Source organism: Cantharellus anzutake (assembly GCF_015039405.1).
Source record: "Cantharellus anzutake strain C23 chromosome Unknown EI90scaffold_19, whole genome shotgun sequence".
In the NCBI taxonomy this organism is placed as follows: Eukaryota; Fungi; Basidiomycota; class Agaricomycetes; order Cantharellales; family Hydnaceae; genus Cantharellus; species Cantharellus anzutake.
The window spans coordinates 919,263-941,004 of record NW_024066969.1 but is presented as its reverse complement, the minus strand read 5'-3'; the positions used below and the strand labels follow the sequence as shown (position 1 = coordinate 941,004).

The following is a 21,742-nucleotide window of genomic DNA, read 5'->3' as shown; positions in this document are numbered from 1 at the left end:
AATTATCGGCATCTCAACTTCCGCTTGTTCCTTCTGGGTTTCCTTCTTGGTCCGCTCCTTGACCTCTCTTTTGAGCTGAGTGATCTGTGAATGCAGCGTTAAGTTTGATGGACAATCTGGGAGAAACGACCGTATCCGACCTTCTCGTTTAGAGTACGTTCGGATTGAATCTTATAGGGCATATAGAAGTCGTTGAGGCCATGTTGCCAAGATAGGTCCATAACGACGTCAAGAGGTAACAAATTGAAGCAGACGTAAAGCATAGCGGCAAAGCACACCTTGTTCCCGATATCGACAATAGATCCTCGGCGACCTCGGTTGAGCCCGACACAGCTGCGGTGATAATGGCGTCTTTGAAAAGTTTGTCCTGCTTCGATGATGTAATCGATATATCCCATTGCTTGTTTTTCTATAAGCGTGTCATATTAGCGGAAGTACTGGCCATGACCAGCATAACTCCATCACCTTATAGAGATGTGCTGCCAGTCTTCTGAACTCGAGTAGTTCGTGCTGCTCTAGCCTCTTAGCAAGGGCGATGGAATCATAACGGTCAGAGCTGTCTATCGAATCACAGAGAGTGTCATAATCTTCCTCTTCTATCAGCACGTTGTTGTAGGCTTCATTGACGGCTTCAATGTTCAGCTTTATGGCAAAACCTTTTATTAGGGATCGTCTGTGTGTCACGGTATGACGACTCACGTGTTGAATGGAGATAAGGTAAGGCTTGATGAGGAGAAGATTGTCATTCTCTTAGGTGCTGAACATGCAGACAACACGGGAATGGTCAATTCGAGGGATCAGAATGCCGAGGAGGTCATGGGTTGCTCTCCGAGATAAAAGGAGAGAGCCGGGAAACCTCGTCAGTAGAGAGACTGAATGGGACAAGTACATTGACTAACGCGGTAGTAACTAGAGAAGTTCGTGGTCAGTATCATGACTATGATTGCACGTTGCAAAGAAACACGTACATTTCGATGTTTGCAACCTTGACGATGACCTCGTTGAACTGGTTATGTTCCCAAGCATCCGCTGCACGCTCCATTGACAAACAAGCGTTGTCCTACGGTAGACGATTATAGTTGCAGTAGAGGTTGTGGGGTAGAGGGTTTCCACTCACGAATTCATCATATTTGACGTCGAAAACACAAGCTCAGGCCACAAAAGGGCTTTCTCCACAGCTTTGATCGCCTTTGAAATGCCAGATGCAATTAGAATCCATAATTGATGCTCACCTTGGGGATGTTGATCCGAGAGGCAAAGAGCTTGAGGTACTCCATCACTGGCCAAGGCTATGAGTAAATCATTCATCCCGGCGAGTCTCCGCACCTACATCTCTCTGGGCGATATTTAGAATATAGGATGGCTGGCTCTGTGAAAATACCCATCTATCCAAAACATCAGCATTATGTTCGTAGAGCTTCATGACAGCAGACAATTCCTCCTGATATGGTGGGCAGATGAGCAACGAGGCCTCTGGGGAGTTAATCGAGAATACGTACGGCGTGCACGATGATGTTCAGACCACAGATTTGTGGCTATCAATGTGTAGTTTGTATAAAATCTCTACAGCAAAGCTTTTTGGCATGGCAAACAGGATATATGTACCGACGTGACTCACTCTGTGTTACCGGCCTTGCGAGCACTCTCAACTGCCACCTGATACTCGCCGAGATATATGAGTGTTGTCGCCAAATGAGCCCAGTTCGAAATGCTGCTGAACAATAATTTCGCAGCTTGGTAAAGCTCACCGTTGAAGCATTTCTCTCCAACATCCAAAATGTCGGCCACATTCGTCATGCCAAGGAAATCTTCCATGTCGTGGAGACGATCTGTCTTGGCATAAGCATACGCCAACTCGGTGTTGAGCTTCGGTTCACAAAGAGTTTTGCGCGCCATTTGGAGATAGCGGACGAGGTCGTCTTGCTTGCCAGCACGATTAGCGATCTCAATAACCTCAAGGAAGTTGGAGGGATCGCCAGCCTTGATGTACGAGTCTGGCAGACGCATGGATAAGCACAAATCGCATTCTGGGGACGATTTCTACTTACCAATCGAATCCTTGATGCGCAATCCATTGAGCTGAGCCTTGGCAAGCCGGGCCCAGACAGTCAACCTTGTTGGCATAATCTACCCCCTGCTCAGAACGCTTCTTTGTATAAACCATTGTCAGTCACAATACAGGCGATATCCAAGTGGTCGTAGTTGGTGAGTTTGTGGATGTAGCCATCCACCTTAGCCCTATGGGAGCGGATGGCACTGAGGAGTAAAAGATTTTGGAGGTTGTTGTTTTCGCTGAGAGGTGAGGATTCAATGACAATCTTCTCCAACATCTCGATCAGTTCGATGGAAAGATCGGTGGCCATGAACGCCTCAACAGTCGCTGACACATCATCCAGGTCAGTGGCCTCAGGGATGGCGACAGCAGTAACCCCGATTCAAGAGTGTGTTAAGTACTTATCAATGGATGACCAGATGGGACAGACCTGGTCAAGGAGCTGATGGCGATGGCCATTGCTAGGGACGAGTACGTGAGCCCGAAGTTTGAGATGACAACGCTTCACCAAGTAGCGAGCTTGGCGTTTGAACATGGAGTTAGCATTTGTGATGCCATCGCAAAAGCCCTTCACATGGGCAATGTATGCAAGGTATGGATTGCGGGCCTCGCAATATTTACCAACAACCAAAGGCGGATATAATTGGGATTTTTGGTGAGTGTGCACGAAGGTGGCTAAAGGGTCTGGCACGCACATTATTTGGTTCCTCAACCCAAGGCTGAATGGGTTTGAGGTGATTACGTTTCTCAGCGAGCTTATTGATGGGGAAAATTCCAACAATGGAGGTGAGAAGACTTTTGATAGTCGCTTCGTCGCAGTCAACGTCCAGGAGGCCGCCTACAACCTGAGGTGTGCGGGCGGTGTTGACGTGTTGAACATAAACTTGACCGATCCATTTTGATAAACAGACAATGATAAGCGGGAGTTGATTGGAAAGTTTCGATTCCTTGAGGAAATTCTGGATTGTAGTAATTGCTCTCGTGGCAAATTCGTTCGACCTCGCAGATCTGGCCAGTCCAAGTAACGGCCTGGATATGCAAAGCATCTTGTTCATACAAGCAAATGATTGATCAATGGTGAGTCGACTAAACCCACTAGATCATACAGAAAGGGAACTGACGTACATCCGGACTGAGAATCTTAGCGTGGACGATGATGCCCTTGATATCGGCCAGATCTTCATAATGTTCGAGAGCCTGCGGAATAATGAAAAACAGTCCAACTTGGAGAACCACATGCACGCTGCAACAGGCCTGGCTTGTAACATGTGATCGGTCAAACATTGAGAATAGCGTCCGCCACCTGGAGAGCATGGACTGAATGAAAAAATGCAAGGTATTTACATGAAAGGTATATATTCGCATGGGAAAAGGGGAACTGAGGGTGTGAAGCGGTTGTGAAATCAAGTACTAGATGAGAACCGACCTATCGCCAGACAGATAAGCATCTTGAGTGTGTTGTACTTCATCCTTCGCACGCCTTATGATGCGTACACAGGTTGCAAAGGGAGGCTTAGGCTCAAGGAGTTCACTAAGTACTTTGGGGCTGAGATAATCGGTATCAGTCAAATCGTAGATGGTGCGAAAGCCGTGTGATGCAAACTGCTCTTTGTACTTCATCGTGAGGTGAGATTTTGGCGGCAGTTCTTCTTCATCGAGCACTTCAAGGAGTTTTTCAATTGACATGTAGCGTAAATTTGGCGCTATAAACAGAACCAACAGTGAGCAACACATGAGATCATCCTAAAATGCGAACTGACGGATTGGAATTGCACCGGGATTTACACCTGCATCGTGACTTGCATATGCCTGAGGCACGGCGGTATTGAACGGCGCAAATCCTGTGGGATATGGCCACATGGCACCTGGAATTGGTGGTGGTGGATAACCAGATGTCGCACCAGGTGTTTGTTTAGGGCCAGAAGACTTGCTGGGTTTGGGAGGACGGGTATCGTTCTCACTTGAAAGTTTGAGCGAGTCAGGAGGAACCGAGAGGGTTGCACAGTGCAATTCCTATGTAGTCATAAGTTTTACATAGCAAGCAAACCAATATCAGACTTACGATGGAAATTGCCCACAAAGTGAGCTCTGCAATAGTCAAGTGCCGATGAGTCCCATCAGGCCGGACAAAACAGGATTCCCCTCCATGTTGATTACAATTGCCGTATTTGTTTGTGAGTTGCCGCATATACGTTGCCGATGTGGACTCAACCAAGTCTGGACCGACACTATTATTGAGCTTAGCACAAGAAGTTTTTGAGGCGGTTTTTGGTTTCGCGATGGTCTTACAAATTTGTTAGCATTAGCGTTGCATGAGATTCTTGAACATCTATCTACTCTCACACCTTTTTCTCAGCCTTATTTCGCCTGTCCTTAATCAACACTTTCAACGCCTTCGGAGGCTTCATCTTGGACGCCTTTTTCTGGAGGACCACCCGTTTCTCGCGTTCCGAGACTATTTCTTGTTGCATTTCGGAATACTCGTCCAGTGTCTCGAGGCTGTGTGCCTTCTCTCCCGCTCTTGCAGTGCTGAGCCTATAGCCCAAGCGTAGCCGGGTCTCATGGCAGCCCATTGTCTCGGCAATCTGATCCTGGAATGTCCACCATGACATAGATATGGGTAGTCGAAGAAGTTTGACGACATCGTCAGTCTCAACTTCGAAGTCTATAATGTAGTCTATAGGAGTAGGTAAACATGAATGACACCAGTCTCAGCGGGGTGAGGAATGAGAATTGGCACTCACCTTCAACTGCCTCCTCTTGGACTAGCGCCGGAGCATCGTCTGCGCCCAGCGCACCAGTGATCTCAGATTCATCACTAGATAGATCTTCAAGTTCACTCATCATCGCATAGTCGGAGTCAGGAATGACTGCGGAAACTTTCGCTGCAACTTGCAGCTTTTTGTTCTCGTGCTTGACATTTATAACTTCTTTTGGGTTAACTGCGCCCAAAGTGGCAGGACCGCTGGGTGCCTTAGGCATTTCTTGAATTATTCGCGCATTTGCGACCGCAAATGTGTACTCTGGAATGCCAATCTGCTCTGTTTGGTCAGCCTCAATTGCTTTGGCTTTAGTGCGCGGCTTTCTGGTCTTCCTCACGACAGGAGGGTCAGCGGCAGAGGCGAGAATAGGAGAAATGGGGGCGAGAATGGGGGAAACAAGGGCAGGAACCGAGGAAACAACCTGGGGCTCACTTGGTTCCTCAACCACCAGGCCCACAGGAAGGGGGTTGACGATCTCAGGCGGTGGCATTTCTTTTCGACGCCTACCACGTTGTTTCTGATTCACCATGGGCTTAGCCACAGTCACTACTGCGTGAGTGGCGGTGGGATCAGATTCGCTCGGTGGTGGCACATCCACTGCCCGTCGCATTCCTCTTGTTGTGACCATGTGGACATGTAGATGGGAGTAAGAAGAGAGGCGGAACTGTACAGTTGTGAGAATCCGAACTCAGATGATTTACCAATTTGTCGCGCATTTTGGTGGCTGTACTTCAGACTCATCCCCAGTGCCAATGTCATGTCCATTGCCTCCATAATCTAATATTAATGTTGTGATGTTCAGAAAGTGCTAAATAAAGGACATGTGCGCACAACATTGCACTCAAATCACGATACTATTCCACTGTTCATGTGCAAATCGGCAAGAAAAAAAATCTTCTCATATTGCTGCGCCATCCGAACAATCATGAAGCGCTACTTGGACGCTTTCCAATGCATGTCAAATCGCCAAAATCGGTCGAGTTTTGAGTGAGCAGTGACGTGAAAGATTTTGCGGAATTTTGAATTTCGGAGTTTGCCTCGAATTTTGCAAATGGCAATAATTTCCCTGTACAAAACTTCCCATTCCATTTCCTCTGATGTACCATTTCTTAACTGTACATATCCGTCAATTCACTTGCATGTCATCTCTCATTCTTCCGTGAATGCTGTGCAGGTTGTTGCGATGCGAAGCACGCACTCTAGTGATCAAACACTTGCGAATTTTGGCTGTTGTTGACACCTATTTACCCCGAGCACTTTCCTTTCAGTTACCCACGATGTCTGCTTTGCGCACCTTTGTAACCTCATCCGGAGCATTTGCTGTTCGTCGCCTTGCCTCAAGGACTACGCCCTCACTGGGCGTTATTTCCCGTCGTGGCTACGCGGAGGCTGTATCTCCCGACAAGCTGCAACTTTCGCTTGTTCTTCCTCATGAGGTTCGTGTGACGCTGGCTTCATTCCCACCGCATGACGGAGGAATTCGGGGCAGTCCTTGCGCTGTCCCGTATCGATGCAATTAGCAGTATTTCTGCCTAGGATTTGGTCTCATGCAGGCTCTTCTCTAGACCATTTTCAAGTCTACCGATGTCACTCAGGTCAACATTTCTGCAGCATCAGGTGATATGGGCATTCTTGCGAGCCACGTCCCATCTGTAGAGCCTCTCCGCCCAGGGGTTTTGGAGATCATCGAATCTGGGGGACAGAGTCAGAAGTGGTTCGGTGGGTTGTTTCTCGTTCTGCGGGGATTGCGTTATACTACTCACATCTTTAGTGAGCGGAGGATTTGCTGTCGTGCACCCTGGCAGCTCTCTCACCATAAATGCGGTTGAGGCCGCGTCCCTAGACAAGTTTTCGATCGAAGTACGTAGAACATCTTATCTCTTATGGCTTAGATTGTAATCCTTACCCTCATGCGATCCTCGCTTTAGGCTATTCGTTCAAATCTTGCTGAGGCTCAACGTGTCATTGCCGGGAGTGGTTCGGAGGAAGAAAAGATTGAAGCTCGCATTGAATTAGAGGTCTACGAAGCTCTTCAGCATCATGTCACCAGTTAAATGCATATTTGACGAGCGATAACTAAACCCCAGCCACAAGTTATGGACAATAGATTCGGCTAACTCCACTACAATACAGTCACCCTCGTCGGACCATTAACAAACACACACACGAAATAAAACCTCAAACAAATGCACAAACAAACCGCCACAACCGCTATCTTTTCTTTTCTTTCCCCCTCTCTTATCTCTCCCTCTTCATTATCTTTCCCCTCCCCACCAGCAATTAAATTCCTCGATTCAAAGATAAGACCCGGCCCCAAATCCTAGCGACTAAGTAAATGAAACATGAATGCCACATACCCTGCGGAACGAGGTGGAAAACGACGGAGGATGAAGGGAAGATGCCCGAGATACCATAAATTCTGCCCATGGGGCCATCCCATGGTGAAGGCGACAATAATAGGATCCAGAATCGAAACATGAATAATGAGAGGCACATCCTCCAAGAGGGAAAAGATGAAAAAATGGACAAGATAAAGACTCCGCTACAGAACAGGCAAAGTGACACTGGGCAGATTGAACTAGGCCTTGAGCCGCAAGCAAAGAACGACATGGCAATTGGCCTGAATGAGCATACCAACTGGACGCATCCAGAATGACATGAATGACACGGGGATGTTGCATCAGAGGAATAGAGAGGTTCCGAGGAGGGGAGTTTACGGAGATCCAAATATTAGAATGGTAGCGATTTGCGCTAGTGATATGTTTCTCAGTTCCGTAGTACGTGAACTAAAATAATATTCAAGTTACTTAGCAATTACACATGAGTCAGACACAATGTACCAGGACACAAGACCAGGAAAAAACTATCTCACCTCAGTTCTGTAGTACGTGAACTGAGGAAAGACATAAAGTATAAAGAGAATTTCTCACTTTATAAGTGAGGCACTTTGAATAGTGCACAAGCATGGTACCAAGAAAGGTAACACAATGCCACACGCTCGACTCCATTGAGTCATGTAAGGAATGGACAGTCAGGAATGGATGATGCACGCTTTACACGCATTCCTTTATTTCTTTATTATCGGACTAAACAATGTATAACAGCTGTATATGATCTGGGGTCGGGAAAAGGGCTTTGCTCTCCCCTGTCAAACTGTAAGATAGTCATGGGTAGATTTCTACCTGAAGCACTTAGTTGTGTTGATGGCCTGGTTCCCAGACCGTCCATAATATATGCTGTAACAAGCTATAATTTCAACAGGGGAGTAGATAGGCTAAAGAGCCAATCTACCCACCCACGCCACTTTATATACTATGTACGACTTTGTGCCGGAGTCGGCGAATACATGTGGCTTGAGTAAATAATAAACAAGCATGCTTTCGTGCGCGATATCAAGAACATAATATGTTAAATATATACAAGATAAAAATAGAGTGCATGCATGGCCTTTTCAGGCCTTACACAAACATACAGTCTAGCTCTTGACAGCCTGAGGATTGAGGAGTCACCGAGGCCAGCACCCCAACCAGCCTTACAATTATTTCAGGGAAGTAAAAGTCATAACAAGGTTTCCATAGGTGAACCTACAGAAGGATCAATGTAAGGAATGGATGTCAGGGATGAATGATGCACGCTTTTGTGCATCTATATAATATTACGAAGTCATAGAGGCTGGAGTCCTGCCTACTTTGCACGCATTCTCTAATAATCTTCGAACTAAACAATGTATAACAACTGTATATACATATATAGTGTCCGGGGTCGGGAAAAGGGGCGTTGCTCTTCTCCTCCCCCCCTGTCAAATACTAGCTCCATACAGTCTAGCTCTCGACAGCCTGAGGATTGAGGAGTCACCAAGGCTGGCACCCCAACCAGCCTTACAATCAACCCCTGTGGGCACAGTGAGATAGTTTTTTTCCGACCCAATATGAGATGGATAGAGAAAGATAGACCGATGGACACCTTTTATCGCTGCATTCACCACTGTAGTGCCCCTCCATTCATAATGAAGAATGGGCCATCTATTTGCTTCCAAGCGGTTGACCATGTGCAGGGAAGTGTCAAGGAAACATCCAACACAGTTCACGAGGCATTTTTCTTCTCCTCTAGCAAACCACGTTGAGATGCTACTAGTGATGCATTGATAACAAGGCCGCGGGGTAATAAAACGGATCGACATGCTTGCGTCTATTCGTCGAAAAGTCACGTGACGAAGACGCCACATAAATATATATCAGACAGATCGGTGTGTCAACCCCAAGTGTGTCTTCACTTCTATTCCAATAGTAACCTGCCTAGCCTTGGCTCTGACACGCACGCATATGAGTGCACCATTCATTGAAAATCCATGCAGCGATGATTGGAGGACTCTTAAATGGGGCCTTTTTTCAGGAGATATTAATTGCTTTATTGCAGAGAAATCCGAGCGTTCTCGCAGACGCCAGACACTTAACGAAGAGAAGCGTCGGTCAGAATGGCGACATCAAGTTGCCTATAGTCAACGAGGAATGATGGGGAATGTTAGTTTGTCTCACCTGCGCATGCAGCGGGTATCAATACTGATGCTTTATATGCATGTAGTGGATAACAGGGTGGCTTAAATCGTTCGGTCTATCAGAATCTCAGATTGAAAAGCTTCCCATGATGAACATACGTCTTCTCGAAATTGCCGTTGAAACCTTGTTTAGGATCTATGACTTGCTACAAGACAGGCAATCGCTTGGCGCTGGTGATTATATGCCAATTTGGCATGAAGCGTGCGACGAGCTTCAAAGGTGAGTCCTTTGACACTCCTAGAAGTGGATGCGTCTTCGAGGTTTCAGTCTAGCCTGCTTTCTTTGTACGAGATACGAAGGACAACGCCGTCCACAACTCCTCCCACTGTCGAACCCCAGGCGGTTCCTCGGGTCCAAGTGTCTCCCAAGGGGAAGGGTGGCCCACGTTCGGGCCTGAGCCAGAAGGGGAGACGTCAAAAGCATGTGGATAGCTTACGTGTTGCGGGAAAACGGAAAAGGGCAAAGGGAGTGAGGAAGGGTCGTGGTAAAGCGGCCCTCAGCCAATATCCAGAGGACGGCAAGTCTGGGGGACAACAATGTGACCGCTCAGCCTGCAAGGAATATTCTTTTCTACTCCAAGAGCCGATGGGCTATCATTTGGCCGCACCCTCCAAAGTCAAGCGTAAACACGAACCTACGGGAATGCACGGTGAATATAGCACCACCAAAAAGGCCCGCTCCCTAAATGGTAATCAATCCCATGGCGCCAGCGACACTCGTGAGGGCACGACGATTGGGAATGGAGGAAAGAGGCGTTCTCAACTCCCATCGACATCCGGAAGTCTTAAAATCATCCTGGTAAACCCTCAAAGCGCCTACCCTGCACTGTCCTCAACACCAATGAAGAATGCCGCGAGGTCCAACGCATCTAGTCCGTTACCTATTGCGATGCCAAACCGTGGAAAGAGGCCAAAATCATCTCAGATTTGGAAACGGCAACCCACCCCAATTCTCCCTCCACAGTGTGAACAGGTGCCACCAATGCGGTACCCGTTGGACACGATCTCTTCGTGGTTCCCACCACCTGATGACAGGCCAGTCCTGTCGGACTGCGTGCCCCCAGTGTGGGCTACGGTAGGCTTACCGATACCAGGTCCTCTGATAGCGAGATTACTAATCGGGTTCCGGCAGGGGCGTCATGAGCTAGCGGAATCTCTCTCATACTTTAGGTCTTTCCAAGGGGGTATGTAGTTATGAGCATCGAGTAAACTGCCTTCATAAAATAGCCACGTAGGAGTTTATTGCTCGCAGGGCGAAGGCGCTATGGGTTACTTGCTTGATGGATTTCCAAGTCGTTGGGATAGATGCAGCGCTGACGGCCGTGTTATCATTTCTCACGGGTATCTCCCTCGTTTCGTCATTGCGCAACGCTACTCACGGGTAATTTAGTGGAGGATGCACAGCAAAATCGGACCCTCCGAATAAGATGAAAGGTCGTCCCATGTCACGAGACCACTCACTTGATACGGGATCAGTCAAGAGCCTTTGGAGAGCGCACAAAAACTTCAAGGCCATCATTCTTATTGTTGGGCCGAAGTGTAGGAGCTTCCCATTTCGATTTCGACAAAAATACAAGTTTGTTGTGTTGGGTGCCTATGCAATCACCCACGTATGGGGTGAGTTGATTTCAACATGTGGCGCGGGTCAATGCAGTGACTTTGTGAGCGACGAAGCGTATCCCGATGAGGCGAGCGCTACCTCGAAGAGCGGAGCCTTTCAGAAAGAAGGACAAGGTCTGCACTTCTGTGTGGCAATGATTCAAACATTGAGGGTTCACATTTCAAAGCCACCCGCTACATGTTTCGGTTTGAGTGGTTAGAGAGAGCCGACCCGTGGTGGTTTTCGCCCCTAACTCCACCTATCGGACCACGTATCGAGTGAGTTACGCAACGTGCATCGTCCGGTGGTGGTTGCAGCTCATGGTTCCCAGAATTGCATCTCACGTTTGCAGCGCATGCTTCGCAGAGTCGCCTCTTATATTCGCCGAACCCCTATGTTTAATACCAGGTTGCACAGAGTTTCGTAAGGTCGGTAGCCCTATGTTCGTTTGAGTAATTGAACCTATGCTCCTTTACACAGGAAAATTTCGGGGAACACCTCAAATACTGTGACGATGCCTTTAAATTAACTTCGGGGGCGAGGGAGTTCAAGTCTATATGCAAAATGATTCCAGAGGAACCCGTGACTGGTTTGAGCACCGAAAGGATGTCCTGGTTTGGATGGCATTGCTCGAAATGTGGAAAGCTGACTCGTCGCACGCATTGGCTATATTGGGACTGTTCCGGATGTGGTGTAAGAGATTCGATTCCCTTGGGTCAACCTTAACTCACAAATTAGATGTTCTAGGATAAACAACAAGCAAATCATCGCATCAGATCCCCAGCGGAGTTTACCAATTTGAGGGTAGAACTACGAAACTTTCCTTTGTTCCAGTACCAGATGCAGGAGATATCTGGTTACCAGATTGAAACATGGATATTGTCGGAGAACCCAAGGTAACCAGGAGGCTCGGTACCAAAATCAGCTTACGAACTTTTCCGTTGACAGCTGCATCCTTCATCGTTTGAGATGTCCAGAGCCATCTCCCGCAGACACAATTTTTGAGGCTTATCAAAAGAATAATCAAGTCGCTGAGCTTTTCATCCGACGCGAGCTAAGGTCACAGACAGCTCAAGTAAGTTCAGTAAGAATTCACAACACTACCACATCCTCATGAATGTGAATACAGCGCCAAGGTTAGAGCATCCCTACATTATGAAAGCCGTCGACATTGAGACAATTCAAAGGGGCTATTAACCGCCATTTTGCTTTCAATGGTCTGAACCTTTCCTCCTTGTGAGACTTTCAAAACTCATCAATTTGCGCATAGTCGGACAGCCGTACAAGGTCCGTCACTGGGGTACTCTCAGGGTGTGTCGAAGCTGGGTCCTAACAAAAAGAATTCAGTACTCTAGCATAACAAACCAGGAGCACATACCCCTCCATCAAGGTATTCAATTCACAATCAATGATTTTTCCCATTAACCATTGACCTCATAGGTCCTGCGTGTGTGCAAATGGCATTTGAATGTGTCCGCAGAGCCACGAGGATAGTGGAGCCCGATGGAGACTTCAACGAAATCCTTTCTATCGCGTATATGGAAGACATGAAGATGTCGTTTCACAGTGACGACGAGTATGGGCTACGAGATATAGTTGCATCGCTTAGTATGGGCGCCCCTGCTAGGATGTCTTTCCGGCCCAAAGGCACATCGGTCGCGAACTTTGCTTTGGAACTCAGACATGTGAGCTGGGGTAACGTTATTTTTCCCGCCGATAATCTGTTAATGCAGTGACAGGGCGACATTCTCATCATGAAAGGGGAAATGCAGAATATGTTTGAGGTAAGCAATAGTAGTCCCTTCTGGTGCAGAACGCACTGACTCCTGACTTCGTACAGCACAAGATTGATAAGATTGCTGATCTCCGAATAGCGGCTACATGTCGATATATTGAACCTGCGCACCACACTAATAAGCCACACGATCCACCCAGGGGGGTCGACTGTGAGGAAGGCACCATCAAGCAGCATTCTCTTCAACTCTGCCAGACTGCTGGGATCGAATCAAGTACTTCACAGCCATTATATCCGATAACTCCTGTTCCATGCTTATCACTTCCTTCGACAGTTGCTTCTTAAACTGTAGATTATACAAGTTATAAACCAATGGGTCGTATTCTAGCCTCTAACAATATTGTACTTACTTCAATTATCTGATTGTGCAAATTTACCGAGGTTGCTTCCTTCATGGCTTCGACAAACCGAAGCCGCTCCCCGTGTATTTCATTTGATATTTCTGGATAGTGGAAAAATATGTTAAGTTTCTGGAGTTAATAGGACACAGTGCAAACGCATACCCGATGCCAGCGTTCGAATCAATCCCTCAGTTTCGACGTGATGTCGGTGTAGCATGACCTCGATGGCTCGGGGATCTAGAAACAAGTTCCGTGCTCAGCATTACGTTTGACACTCTACCATCGTGTTGACGGACCGAGGGAGATTTGCGTTCGCTGAACAACTTGGTCGACCTGCTGAGTCAGTAACTGCAGATTCTGGTGAACTGCATCCAGCATAGCGTCTCGCTGACGAAACTCCGGCAATAAACCATGTATTTGTCCCAACATCTGGGTAGTTGAAGAAGCACTTTGTTGGGAAGACGAATTCATGTCGAGCAGTTGATTGACGCCACTAAAAATGGCTTGACCCTGATGAGAGTGTTGTTGAAGGAAACCTTCTAGCCATTGATTCAGTTCTGCAAATGTTTTCAATGCCGTGCAAGTTATATGCCGATTGTGAAATGAACGCGTACGTTGGAGATACCGGGCATTTTCGGACGCCTGAACAATTAATGACTCTTGCTGCGTGCCATTGGTGGACAAAAGCTCTTTGATGTCCCGAAGCTGCAGATTGTTTTAGTGTCGTTATCGCGGAGATAAATGCTTCCCTGTCACCTCTGAACTGTCTTCGACAATCCGCGACGTCATAGCTTCTGCATCCGTCACGTCCGAGGATTTGCACTCCTGGCCCTGTTTTTATATCAGGTTGGAAAGCATCGGGCTTAAAGGAGGTGTACCTGAGCCGCAGGCAAAGACGACAATCCAGAATCCGAAGTTTCCTCGTTCAAAGTTGGGAAACCAGCCATATCACGGGCTTCAAGCCATTTCTGCAGGGCATCGAGCTTCAGGTGAAGTTCTCTTAGATCGTTATGCAACGACGAATCGGGAACAGTGCCCGAGAAGCCAGCACTAAGGTTCTCGGACAGACTTTCGAGCAGAGCAATCACAGCCCCAGAGCGATCATGGTCCTTCGTGCTGTCAGGAAGATTAGCCAAAGCTTGAATTTTGATCTCCATGGAGTCGAGTTTAGCCGAGATGTCAGGCGTCAGATTATTTCTGCGCGTATAGGAATCTAAGGAACGGAGACGACTTCCCATCTTATCTAGCTTGGTGTTAATGCTAGAGATATCTGGATCATTACCGCCATCAGCTTCATTAGTTGGGGAAGGATCATGGAAAGTATCGAGATTTTGGGGGACATGACGTCGACGCGAGAAAGGAGACAGAGGTGCGGAATTCACTAAGACCTTTAGATCATCAAGTTTGCTATCCAAATGTGGCAAAAGCTTGACAGCCCCGCAGATTTCGTTTAGCGCCACTTCATACCGGGAGGAGTTGTCCTCTGTCGCCATTGAGTCTAGTCTCGCATTCACAGATGATAGACCATCCAGGAGTTGTGCATCTCTCGCCGTCACTTCTTCATTCCGACTGAGACACGATTGTGACAGTGAATGAGCAACAAACGAAATCTCTCCAATTTCTTTGCTGAAAGACTGCAGCTCGCTGTGAATATCGTCCACTCTTTTCAATACAGCCAGAGAAATATTGCTAGGCGCGGTTGTAAGAGGATTTCGTGAGGCCTCACTAGAAGAAAATGAGGTGCTGGGGCGGCCAGACGGATAGGTCCCATTAATTGCCGAAGAGAACTCGGATATTAGTCGAGAGGAGCGCGGGGGAAACCCAGAGTCAAGTTCAGGACGTTCATCTTCTCCGCCCGAGTAGTCTCCACTTCCAGTTGGTGATGAGTGCGACGACGACGAGGATTCCTCAGATGGATGTTTGCTCAGCTCCGAGTGATTCGAAGGAAGGGGAGTCACAAGCATAGATGATGAAGCAGATGGGTAACCTCCATGCACAGACGAGGATATGCGACTAGAAACAGCTATAGCACCACTTGCACGAGATGGGAATACGAAAGTCCGTGGGACAGCTTCGCAATGATCCTCCAAGTTCGTATTCTGCGTCACTCTTAAGTCATCCCTGTAAGCGGTCACGCGAGCTACGTCTTTGCGTCCACCAGGAGTTAAAATGCGACTGGTTGGGGGAGTTTGAGATGATCTGATTGATGCTAACCGTTTGCGGACAATGCTTTGACTATCCAAATCATGGAGTGAGGGACTTGACACGAATGAAGGTGAAAGACAAGTAGCATTAGAAGGAGTGGGCGATAAGATCTCGGGGCTGTGGAACGTGATGGAAGTGTTAAAGGAGTCTGGAGAAGATGACTCGCTTCTAGAGAGTGGGCGACTCGGAACGGATGATTTGCATTCATCTGTGGCCAGGCTAGGATGAGTCGACGTAGACCCGTCAGTTGACGGTCCGGATAAGGCAGTAAGATGAGAAACGTTGACAACTCTGAGGGGTGGTTCGTTAACGAATTTGACTGAAGTAGGTGATCCGTTTCCGTCAAACGCATTGCCAGGGAGCAAACCTTGGTGAGTGTAGATGACATCCCTGAGATATGTTGATATGATTTTATGTTGTTTCATTATTCCTCTTAGGCGGGACTCACCAGATTTTACTTACCCATTCCCCTCTCTCCCTGATGCTTGTAGTAGCGAGCTGCCTACGGCTATGATCCCCGAGCTCCAGCTCAAAGACATATAAAGAGTCAAAACTAGCGCCGTTCATGTTCTTGAGTGAATCGGTATTATACCCCGGTATACTTCGAACCCCTCGACACGTAGTCATATCTATGCTAGCGTTGTTACTACCTTTCGGCCCACCGGTTGGAAAGTGGGACTCCAAATGAGTTTCCGTTAAAGTCGCGATGCACTTCGTCCAACGGTCCGCTCCAAACGTATTCTGGAGACGATAAATGACATCGCCAGTCTTGAGGACTTTTTTCTGCCCCATCGTGGTGTGGACGGTGACGTCAGATATTTTAACTCCCGTATAGCCAAAGTATTGAAACAGTCAGACCTTGGGCATGATCGGGGCTTCTCTCAGGATGCCCTTGTCCCTCAACACCACAAATTCTCGTGGCGCTTCTTTAGATCTCTTTGCAATATTGAACGCCCCAAGAAAGTTGCGTATGGATTCTCGACCTGGGAATGAGGCTCTAGTTCTAGACTCTGACATAGCTGATTTGCCACCGAGGCCCTGATTCCGGTATCTTCCACGGAAGTCCAGTTCAGGAGACGAGTCGGGAGCAGACTGTGCAGGATTCGGATTTATGCGTGGTCCACTTGGTTTGCTTTGACTCTCTTTGGCTTCGTATAGAGAGACCAATTCTTTGGTAGATTTGCGACGATGATGCGATATACGCTGTTCATTCTTCGGAGGAGGCGTAGGGGGGAAAACACTAGAAGAGGAGGGCAAACAGGCTACTAGAGAGGCATCCTGCACCCCTCCACTGGAAGCTGCCGGAAACGTCTGCTCAAAAGGGTTCACGAGGCGAGACGAGCGAGTACTAGATGGTATATTCAAGACTTTCTCCCGATACTCTTTCGGTGGGGGGAACAGTAGTGAGATGCGTTCGGCGTCTGCTAGCGTTTGTAGCGAACTCGGGGATGATATTGCGCCGGAGCCAAGAGGCATTGAATCCAACGCTTCAGGAGTCAATCAGACCGCCAGGAGGGCAACAAGCCCAAAATGTGATATAGAGAAGGTGCTAGTTGGTAACCAAGAGAATGTGTTTTTGATGTACAGCGTTGTTGTCTATTCTGGATATTTAGCCTGTGTGATGCACAGCGTGGCCGCACTGCTTTGCATTAGGGTCCGGAGCGAGGGACTTTAACAGAGTCAACATGAGTCATTCCAAGAGAATAAAGTGCCCGAACAAGAGATACAATTGGGTGAAAGCGATGGCATGGAGAAGCGCTGATTATGTACGGAAGTGTGATACGAAATGATATAAAAGTTCATCAAGCGAAGTACGTTTCAGTCCAATAATTGAAAGGAGGGATCGTCACAAATCCATGCTTGTGGTTGCATGAGGTCAGGAACTATGTCTTCCAGGTTAAAGTTCCTTCGAGCCTGCGTTTTCGTTCGAGTCACTGCTCCTTTCTCCATCTTGGACTTGGGCTGCACAGCGGCAGTCCTCCCACGAGGTGCGCTTGTCGAGGAACCGGTCTTCACTGCAGTTATAGTGGCTGGACGAGATGCCCCTCGGGTTACACGTGCTGGCTGGATCGCAGTCCCTGAATTTGCAGCAGCGGACATGGAACGAGTTTGTCTTTGAGAAGCGGTAGTAGCGCGTGAGGATGTGAGGGAAGTTGTTGGGATCTGTGTCGTTTTCTGGTGAGATGCAAGTGACCTGATTTTCTTTGACGCAGCCGAGGCACTGGACTGAGCGTTGGTTGTAGAGCGACCTGCGCCAAGCGCCCGTGAACCAGAGGCAGGGGTTGTACGAGATGATTCACCCTTGGATGCGTGTTCCGGCATCGGGTAGCTCGATAGCTGAGCAAGAGCCGCAATTGAATCCTCTAACAAACGATAAGCATTGGAACCACCTCTTATGGTTTATGCGAACCGACCTTGATCACCTCCTTCAGGAAGACGGTACTTTGGTATCAACTCATCCATCTCGTCCATACCAGTAGTTTCCAGCTCGAAAGGAGGTTGGGTAGGCTTCACATAGTCGAACGCGTTGAACTGAGCAATGTTGCCAATCTTCCACAAGCTCTCTCCAAGTGCTTTGAAGTCAGGTAGATCAAATCCTGGATCAAAGGGAAGTGCTATCAAAAGGGATGAGTTGTTGCGCGGCCAATTTGACGCAAAGGTGAAGAGGACTCACGTTCAACGGGAGGAGGCATATATTCAACTTCGTCATCACCCTCAAACTCGGCTCCGGCCATAAGAGACGATCCATCACCCATAAGACTGGTGGATTCAGCACTAATATCCTCACTGCTGTGTTCCCAGAACCCCCGTCTTCCATCCGGTGCTGGAGTCTGGAAAGCTTGATTCTGATCAGAAAGGCGTGGCAATCGTGCACTGTGGCGTGAACGACTGGGCGGAATAGTACTTTCTGATGCCTTCAAAATCGATCCATCAGTAGTGAGAAGAGCGGGGATCTTGATTGGAGAGGCCGTCCCGCCCAGAGGTGATACAGGCAGCAACCGAGAAGGGTATGGTGTATTGTTCGTAAGATTCAACAAACGCGATGATTTCGTGGTGTTCTGGTGTTGGGTTTTCAATGTGGCGTTGTTATTGGTTTTGAGCGTGTTTTGGTGCACTGGTGTGAAGAGGACCACGCGCGTCAGAACAACAACGCGTCGGAATGAACGCTACTTTACGAACGTGATTGTGGTGGCTCTTTAAGCCCTGGAGTCATAGGAAATACATTCGACTTTCCACCAGTCCTGGGTGGGCGATGATTGGTCGCGTTCTCTTTAAGATTCGTGCGAGTGACAGTCCCAAAACCAACCGACTTTCCATTATTTGGTTTGATAGGGGTTTTAAATGAAAGTTGAGCGTTGGGGTGGACCTTTGAGCTCCGTGTATCGGAGTCTCCCGCAATGTGAACCCGATAGCTGCGAGAAGCAAGCATTCTGGATCGACAGAGAGCGACCGAAGACCAACCAACTACTTCTCGAAGCAAACAACCTACAACGGAGCGAGTCAAATTCCTAGCTAAATATAGCACGATTAGCGCGTTTTTACGTAAGTATGTCCTAAGCCAGCGTCGAAGCCCCTGGCAGCACTGCAGAGTGTAGTCTCATAATTTATTACTTCATGATCAGTCACCTGCGGTGCAGTGGTAGTGGATGGGAGGAGGTCTGATTTTTCGTGACTCATGACCTCTAATCGCGGGATCGTTAGCGTTTCCCCCACATCATTACAAACCTTGTGCGTGCATGGCAAGGGGCAGCTGCTCGCCACGCCTTGGTTACCAAGAATTCCACGCCATGGTGACTGCCCTGAATCAAAACATCGCCTTGCTCTTACGTCCAATTTACGGAACCCCTTACCCTCGTGTTCAGGAACCTTGGACTATATATATCCGCACGAGAAAGGGTGGACTTAGGCTTGGCCCCTCTAGCTCTCATCCCTCTCCTCCCGAATTAACGCTGCAGTCAGGATGTTGTCACTCATCATATCATCACTCTTCTTCGCGTGGGCGTTTGCCACTCCCTTTCCCCGCGTACCTCAATTGCATTGCAACATAGTCGACACCGGTGCGGAATACCTTGTTCTCGAGAACAAAACTTCTGCACACATCATTCCCGGAGTATATTCCAAGTATCGTCTTAAAGATGCTTTGAAAGCAGCGGGGAGTCATGCGAATCCAGGGACTAACCCTATGGTTGTTGTCGACACCGAACAAACGAGCCTCGGGTTCAATTCCAACTTGTGAGCATGGATGATTTCATTTTTTTTGACACAGAGAAGACGCTAAATCACCCTCTTTGCAGAGCTGACTTGTGAGCATCAAGGGATCCAATCCAATCTCTTCATCTTATTCAAGTCTTATGCCTTCTTAGCGAATCTTGCAAATCGAATTACATGGGCTTCCCCGCACAAAGGACAACGTCTTCGGGAAAGAAGCACTGGTACGGTCACGTCCGACTTTACGGAGAGGGCCCAAAGTCCCCCAATTCGCCGAAACTCTGCCTGACGAAACACTGGATTTCTCCCAGCCTTCAGTTCTTGACTGGAGAGCCTTGCTCGTACAAAGACGATGCTTCGCAAGAAAACCAATACTTTGACATGCTGGAATTGGGGAGAGGTTACGAATTGGCGGATTATTTGCTGACTCAGATTGGGGCGCCGAGCCGGCAGCACTCAAAGAACTATTATTATCTGCCTGGTACAGCCAAGGCTCCCGCTTTCACTGTGCATCCCGATCAAAACACAGGCTATGCCCTCCACTTCAGTTATGTGCATGTGAACTGACGATCTATATATATACAACGAACTTGATGGCACTATTGGACATTTGTTTCTACTAGTGCGCTTAGGGTATTTACGTTCAGCCGCACACAGCATTACGGGTAGTCACTGAACACTTACACTTCACGCTGCACCTTATTATATTACTGTGACAGATTATCGGCGGGAAAGATAGCGTTGTCTCAGCTCACATGTCGATCTAGGTTCTAAAGTGAACTTCGTGACCGATGTGCCGGAAAGACATCCTAACAGGAGCCCACTCATCATCACTGTGAAACGACATCTCCATGTCTTCCATGTAACATATACGCGATAGAAAGGAATTCGTCCAGCATCAGGCTCCACTGTCCTCGTGGCTCTGCGGACACATTCAAGTGTCACGCAGGACCTGCGAGGTTAATGGGAAGAACCATTGACCGTGAATTGTACACGGGCATTGTACTGACTGAGCACTTATGTCATCACACGGGCTCTAGAGCCCGCCTTGGATACGATATAAAAGAATTAGCACAACAATTGGATCGCAACCAAAGACCCCCAAGGATGGTGTCCACCAGCAGTATCTTCGCCTTTGCTTTCACCTTTCTTGAAGGTATCCTACAATCTCGTACCGCCCCGCTCAACTGCAGCCTCGTCGATCTGAATGGCGCGCAGTACGTGTACCTAAGAAACAGCACCGACTCCCAGGCAGCTCTTCCCGGGATCCGCTCGAACTATCACCTCTCAGATGCTTTGAAAGCTGCGGGTAGCAAGGCGAGTGCGGGGAACGATCCCCTTGTGCTGATCAATGCTGCCCCGTTCCAGGGCGATAATTTTGGATTGTACGCGTTGGTTTTCTGTAAGAAGCCTACTACTAACCTCACCCTTTACCACAGTGAGATGTGCAACTCCAAGTATATGCGATTCCCTTCCAACACGGTCACTCCGTCCGGGAAAAAGCATTGGTATGGCCACATCCGAGTTTATGGGGATCCGTACTCCGCAGACCTACCAAAGCTTTGTGTGACGAAGCGATGGATATCCCCTGGACTTGAATTTCTCACCGCCGAAGCATGTTCGTACGCTGACGACGTTTCCCAAGAGGGTCAATATTACGACTTGTTGGAATTGGCAACTGGATACGAGATTGCGGACTACTCCCTCACTGCCGTCGGCGCACCCAAGGGGACGGTATCAAAGAAATACTACTACAAACCAGGGATATCGAATGCACTCGCATTAAGGGTCTATCCTGACGAGAACACAGGATACACTTTAGGCATCGAGTACATACATTACAATTGAGACCTGTGGGCGAATAATTGACAGCGACCAAGATGTGGTGGATTGCAATGTTGTCCGTCTTGTAACAATCTCATGAAAGCGGGCATCGCGACTGCGACTATATGCCTGTCCCCTCCATCGGAGCCGTGAGCTCGGACGGTCCAAGATCGTGGTGAAGTAGACTATAGAAACGACAGCTCAACGAGAAAAGACTGAGAAGGTACCGCGATAAGTTTAAGCAACAATCACACTTGAGATAGAACACAAATCGTAGCAGGCCTCTCCATCCTTGTCGAACGGAAGCCCTCGACAGGACGTTAGGAGTACATGAGCGTGACGAATGTGTAATGTCACAAGTCCCCCGGTCGAGGCTCGATAGACGATTCCTGCAAGAG

At 48.1% G+C, this 21,742-nt stretch overlaps 12 protein-coding genes across 12 annotated transcripts; 7 read left to right on the top strand and 5 right to left on the bottom strand.

Moving 5' to 3' along the window:
* Positions 1-639, bottom strand: EI90DRAFT_3188400 (uncharacterized protein; the record flags this gene model as incomplete). Its single annotated transcript, XM_039066384.1, has 3 exons — positions 1-84; positions 141-409; positions 466-639. Coding segments are annotated over 2 exons (435 nt in total), but the record flags the coding sequence as incomplete, so codon positions are not given.
* A 5,453-nt stretch (positions 640-6,092) lies between these two features.
* EI90DRAFT_2971672 (epsilon subunit of F1F0-ATP synthase N-terminal domain-containing protein) lies at positions 6,093-7,287 on the top strand (the record flags this gene model as incomplete). The annotated part of the gene is made up of 4 exons (XM_039055735.1): positions 6,093-6,251; positions 6,381-6,534; positions 6,587-6,675; positions 6,744-7,287. The coding sequence occupies 4 exons, from the start codon at positions 6,093-6,095 to the stop codon at positions 6,867-6,869; spliced, it is 528 nt and encodes a 175-aa protein (XP_038917130.1). The 3' UTR covers positions 6,870-7,287.
* A 1,549-nt stretch (positions 7,288-8,836) lies between these two features.
* Positions 8,837-8,992, bottom strand: EI90DRAFT_2897237 (uncharacterized protein; the record flags this gene model as incomplete). The annotated part of the gene is made up of 1 exon (XM_039054021.1): positions 8,837-8,992. A coding segment is annotated over one exon (156 nt), but the record flags the coding sequence as incomplete, so codon positions are not given.
* A 27-nt stretch (positions 8,993-9,019) lies between these two features.
* Positions 9,020-9,959, top strand: EI90DRAFT_712873 (uncharacterized protein). The gene is made up of 3 exons (XM_039067984.1): positions 9,020-9,335; positions 9,397-9,590; positions 9,663-9,959. Exons 1-3 carry the CDS (start codon positions 9,138-9,140, stop codon positions 9,766-9,768), a joined length of 498 nt encoding a protein of 165 aa, XP_038917128.1. The 5' UTR covers positions 9,020-9,137; the 3' UTR covers positions 9,769-9,959.
* Positions 9,960-10,530: 571 nt separating this feature from the next.
* Positions 10,531-11,248, top strand: EI90DRAFT_3054578 (uncharacterized protein). The gene is made up of 4 exons (XM_039060097.1): positions 10,531-10,554; positions 10,606-10,711; positions 10,761-10,987; positions 11,045-11,248. Exons 2-4 carry the CDS (start codon positions 10,635-10,637, stop codon positions 11,188-11,190), a joined length of 450 nt encoding a protein of 149 aa, XP_038917127.1. The 5' UTR covers positions 10,531-10,554; positions 10,606-10,634; the 3' UTR covers positions 11,191-11,248.
* A 132-nt stretch (positions 11,249-11,380) lies between these two features.
* On the top strand, positions 11,381-12,290 carry EI90DRAFT_712795 (uncharacterized protein). The gene is made up of 5 exons (XM_039067983.1): positions 11,381-11,398; positions 11,451-11,663; positions 11,718-11,866; positions 11,919-12,106; positions 12,158-12,290. The coding sequence occupies exons 2-4, from the start codon at positions 11,535-11,537 to the stop codon at positions 12,085-12,087; spliced, it is 447 nt and encodes a 148-aa protein (XP_038917126.1). The 5' UTR covers positions 11,381-11,398; positions 11,451-11,534; the 3' UTR covers positions 12,088-12,106; positions 12,158-12,290.
* EI90DRAFT_3054577 (uncharacterized protein) lies at positions 12,126-12,869 on the top strand. Its single transcript, XM_039060096.1, has 4 exons — positions 12,126-12,187; positions 12,241-12,360; positions 12,411-12,754; positions 12,811-12,869. Exon 3 carries the CDS (start codon positions 12,428-12,430, stop codon positions 12,704-12,706), a length of 279 nt encoding a protein of 92 aa, XP_038917125.1. The 5' UTR covers positions 12,126-12,187; positions 12,241-12,360; positions 12,411-12,427; the 3' UTR covers positions 12,707-12,754; positions 12,811-12,869.
* Positions 12,803-16,094, bottom strand: EI90DRAFT_712607 (uncharacterized protein). The gene is made up of 7 exons (XM_039067982.1): positions 15,774-16,094; positions 13,985-15,701; positions 13,863-13,931; positions 13,721-13,811; positions 13,403-13,663; positions 13,269-13,343; positions 12,803-13,207 (listed from the first exon to the last, which is right to left on the bottom strand). The coding sequence occupies exons 1-7, from the start codon at positions 15,848-15,850 to the stop codon at positions 13,068-13,070; spliced, it is 2,430 nt and encodes an 809-aa protein (XP_038917124.1). The 5' UTR covers positions 15,851-16,094; the 3' UTR covers positions 12,803-13,067.
* Position 16,095: 1 nt separating this feature from the next.
* On the bottom strand, positions 16,096-16,987 carry EI90DRAFT_712606 (uncharacterized protein). The gene has a single exon (XM_039067981.1). The coding sequence runs from the start codon at positions 16,785-16,787 to the stop codon at positions 16,164-16,166; it is 624 nt and encodes a 207-aa protein (XP_038917123.1). The 5' UTR covers positions 16,788-16,987; the 3' UTR covers positions 16,096-16,163.
* A 70-nt stretch (positions 16,988-17,057) lies between these two features.
* On the bottom strand, positions 17,058-18,802 carry EI90DRAFT_712486 (uncharacterized protein). Its single transcript, XM_039067980.1, has 4 exons — positions 18,492-18,802; positions 17,986-18,426; positions 17,726-17,926; positions 17,058-17,674 (listed from the first exon to the last, which is right to left on the bottom strand). Exons 1-4 carry the CDS (start codon positions 18,739-18,741, stop codon positions 17,130-17,132), a joined length of 1,437 nt encoding a protein of 478 aa, XP_038917122.1. The 5' UTR covers positions 18,742-18,802; the 3' UTR covers positions 17,058-17,129.
* Positions 18,803-19,110: 308 nt separating this feature from the next.
* Positions 19,111-20,153, top strand: EI90DRAFT_3054571 (uncharacterized protein; the record flags this gene model as incomplete). Its single annotated transcript, XM_039060095.1, has 3 exons — positions 19,111-19,544; positions 19,607-19,615; positions 19,676-20,153. Coding segments are annotated over exons 1-3 (688 nt in total), but the record flags the coding sequence as incomplete, so codon positions are not given.
* A 269-nt stretch (positions 20,154-20,422) lies between these two features.
* On the top strand, positions 20,423-21,482 carry EI90DRAFT_3154138 (uncharacterized protein). Its single transcript, XM_039065911.1, has 2 exons — positions 20,423-20,905; positions 20,960-21,482. Exons 1-2 carry the CDS (start codon positions 20,484-20,486, stop codon positions 21,366-21,368), a joined length of 831 nt encoding a protein of 276 aa, XP_038917120.1. The 5' UTR covers positions 20,423-20,483; the 3' UTR covers positions 21,369-21,482.
* The last annotated feature ends 260 nt before the right edge of the window (positions 21,483-21,742 follow it).

Coding starts and splice junctions, on each gene's coding strand:
- EI90DRAFT_712607 (XM_039067982.1), bottom strand. CDS start 15,850: ATGTCTTTGAGCTGGAGCTCGGGGATCATAGCCGTAGGCAGCTCGCTA. Junction 13,932..13,984: donor CGTCTTTGCCTGCGGCTCAG/GTACACCTCCTT, acceptor AAACAGGGCCAG/GAGTGCAAATCCTCGGACGT. Junction 13,208..13,268: donor GATTCGAACGCTGGCATCGG/GTATGCGTTTGC, acceptor TCCACTATCCAG/AAATATCAAATGAAATACAC.
- EI90DRAFT_3154138 (XM_039065911.1), top strand. CDS start 20,484: ATGGGAAGAACCATTGACCGTGAATTGTACACGGGCATTGTACTGACT. Junction 20,906..20,959: donor CAGGGCGATAATTTTGGATT/GTACGCGTTGGT, acceptor CCTTTACCACAG/TGAGATGTGCAACTCCAAGT.
- EI90DRAFT_712486 (XM_039067980.1), bottom strand. CDS start 18,741: ATGCTTGCTTCTCGCAGCTATCGGGTTCACATTGCGGGAGACTCCGAT. Junction 18,427..18,491: donor TAAAGAGCCACCACAATCAC/GTTCGTAAAGTA, acceptor TCTTCACACCAG/TGCACCAAAACACGCTCAAA. Junction 17,675..17,725: donor TCCTGAAGGAGGTGATCAAG/GTCGGTTCGCAT, acceptor ATCGTTTGTTAG/AGGATTCAATTGCGGCTCTT.
- EI90DRAFT_3054578 (XM_039060097.1), top strand. CDS start 10,635: ATGGGTTACTTGCTTGATGGATTTCCAAGTCGTTGGGATAGATGCAGC. Junction 10,712..10,760: donor CGTGTTATCATTTCTCACGG/GTATCTCCCTCG, acceptor CGGGTAATTTAG/TGGAGGATGCACAGCAAAAT. Junction 10,988..11,044: donor TGCAATCACCCACGTATGGG/GTGAGTTGATTT, acceptor TGAGCGACGAAG/CGTATCCCGATGAGGCGAGC.
- EI90DRAFT_712606 (XM_039067981.1), bottom strand. CDS start 16,787: ATGCCTCTTGGCTCCGGCGCAATATCATCCCCGAGTTCGCTACAAACG.
- EI90DRAFT_3054577 (XM_039060096.1), top strand. CDS start 12,428: ATGGCATTTGAATGTGTCCGCAGAGCCACGAGGATAGTGGAGCCCGAT.
- EI90DRAFT_712795 (XM_039067983.1), top strand. CDS start 11,535: ATGATTCCAGAGGAACCCGTGACTGGTTTGAGCACCGAAAGGATGTCC. Junction 11,664..11,717: donor GGGACTGTTCCGGATGTGGT/GTAAGAGATTCG, acceptor TAGATGTTCTAG/GATAAACAACAAGCAAATCA. Junction 11,867..11,918: donor ATATTGTCGGAGAACCCAAG/GTAACCAGGAGG, acceptor TTCCGTTGACAG/CTGCATCCTTCATCGTTTGA.
- EI90DRAFT_712873 (XM_039067984.1), top strand. CDS start 9,138: ATGAGTGCACCATTCATTGAAAATCCATGCAGCGATGATTGGAGGACT. Junction 9,336..9,396: donor AACGAGGAATGATGGGGAAT/GTTAGTTTGTCT, acceptor ATATGCATGTAG/TGGATAACAGGGTGGCTTAA. Junction 9,591..9,662: donor GCGTGCGACGAGCTTCAAAG/GTGAGTCCTTTG, acceptor TCTTTGTACGAG/ATACGAAGGACAACGCCGTC.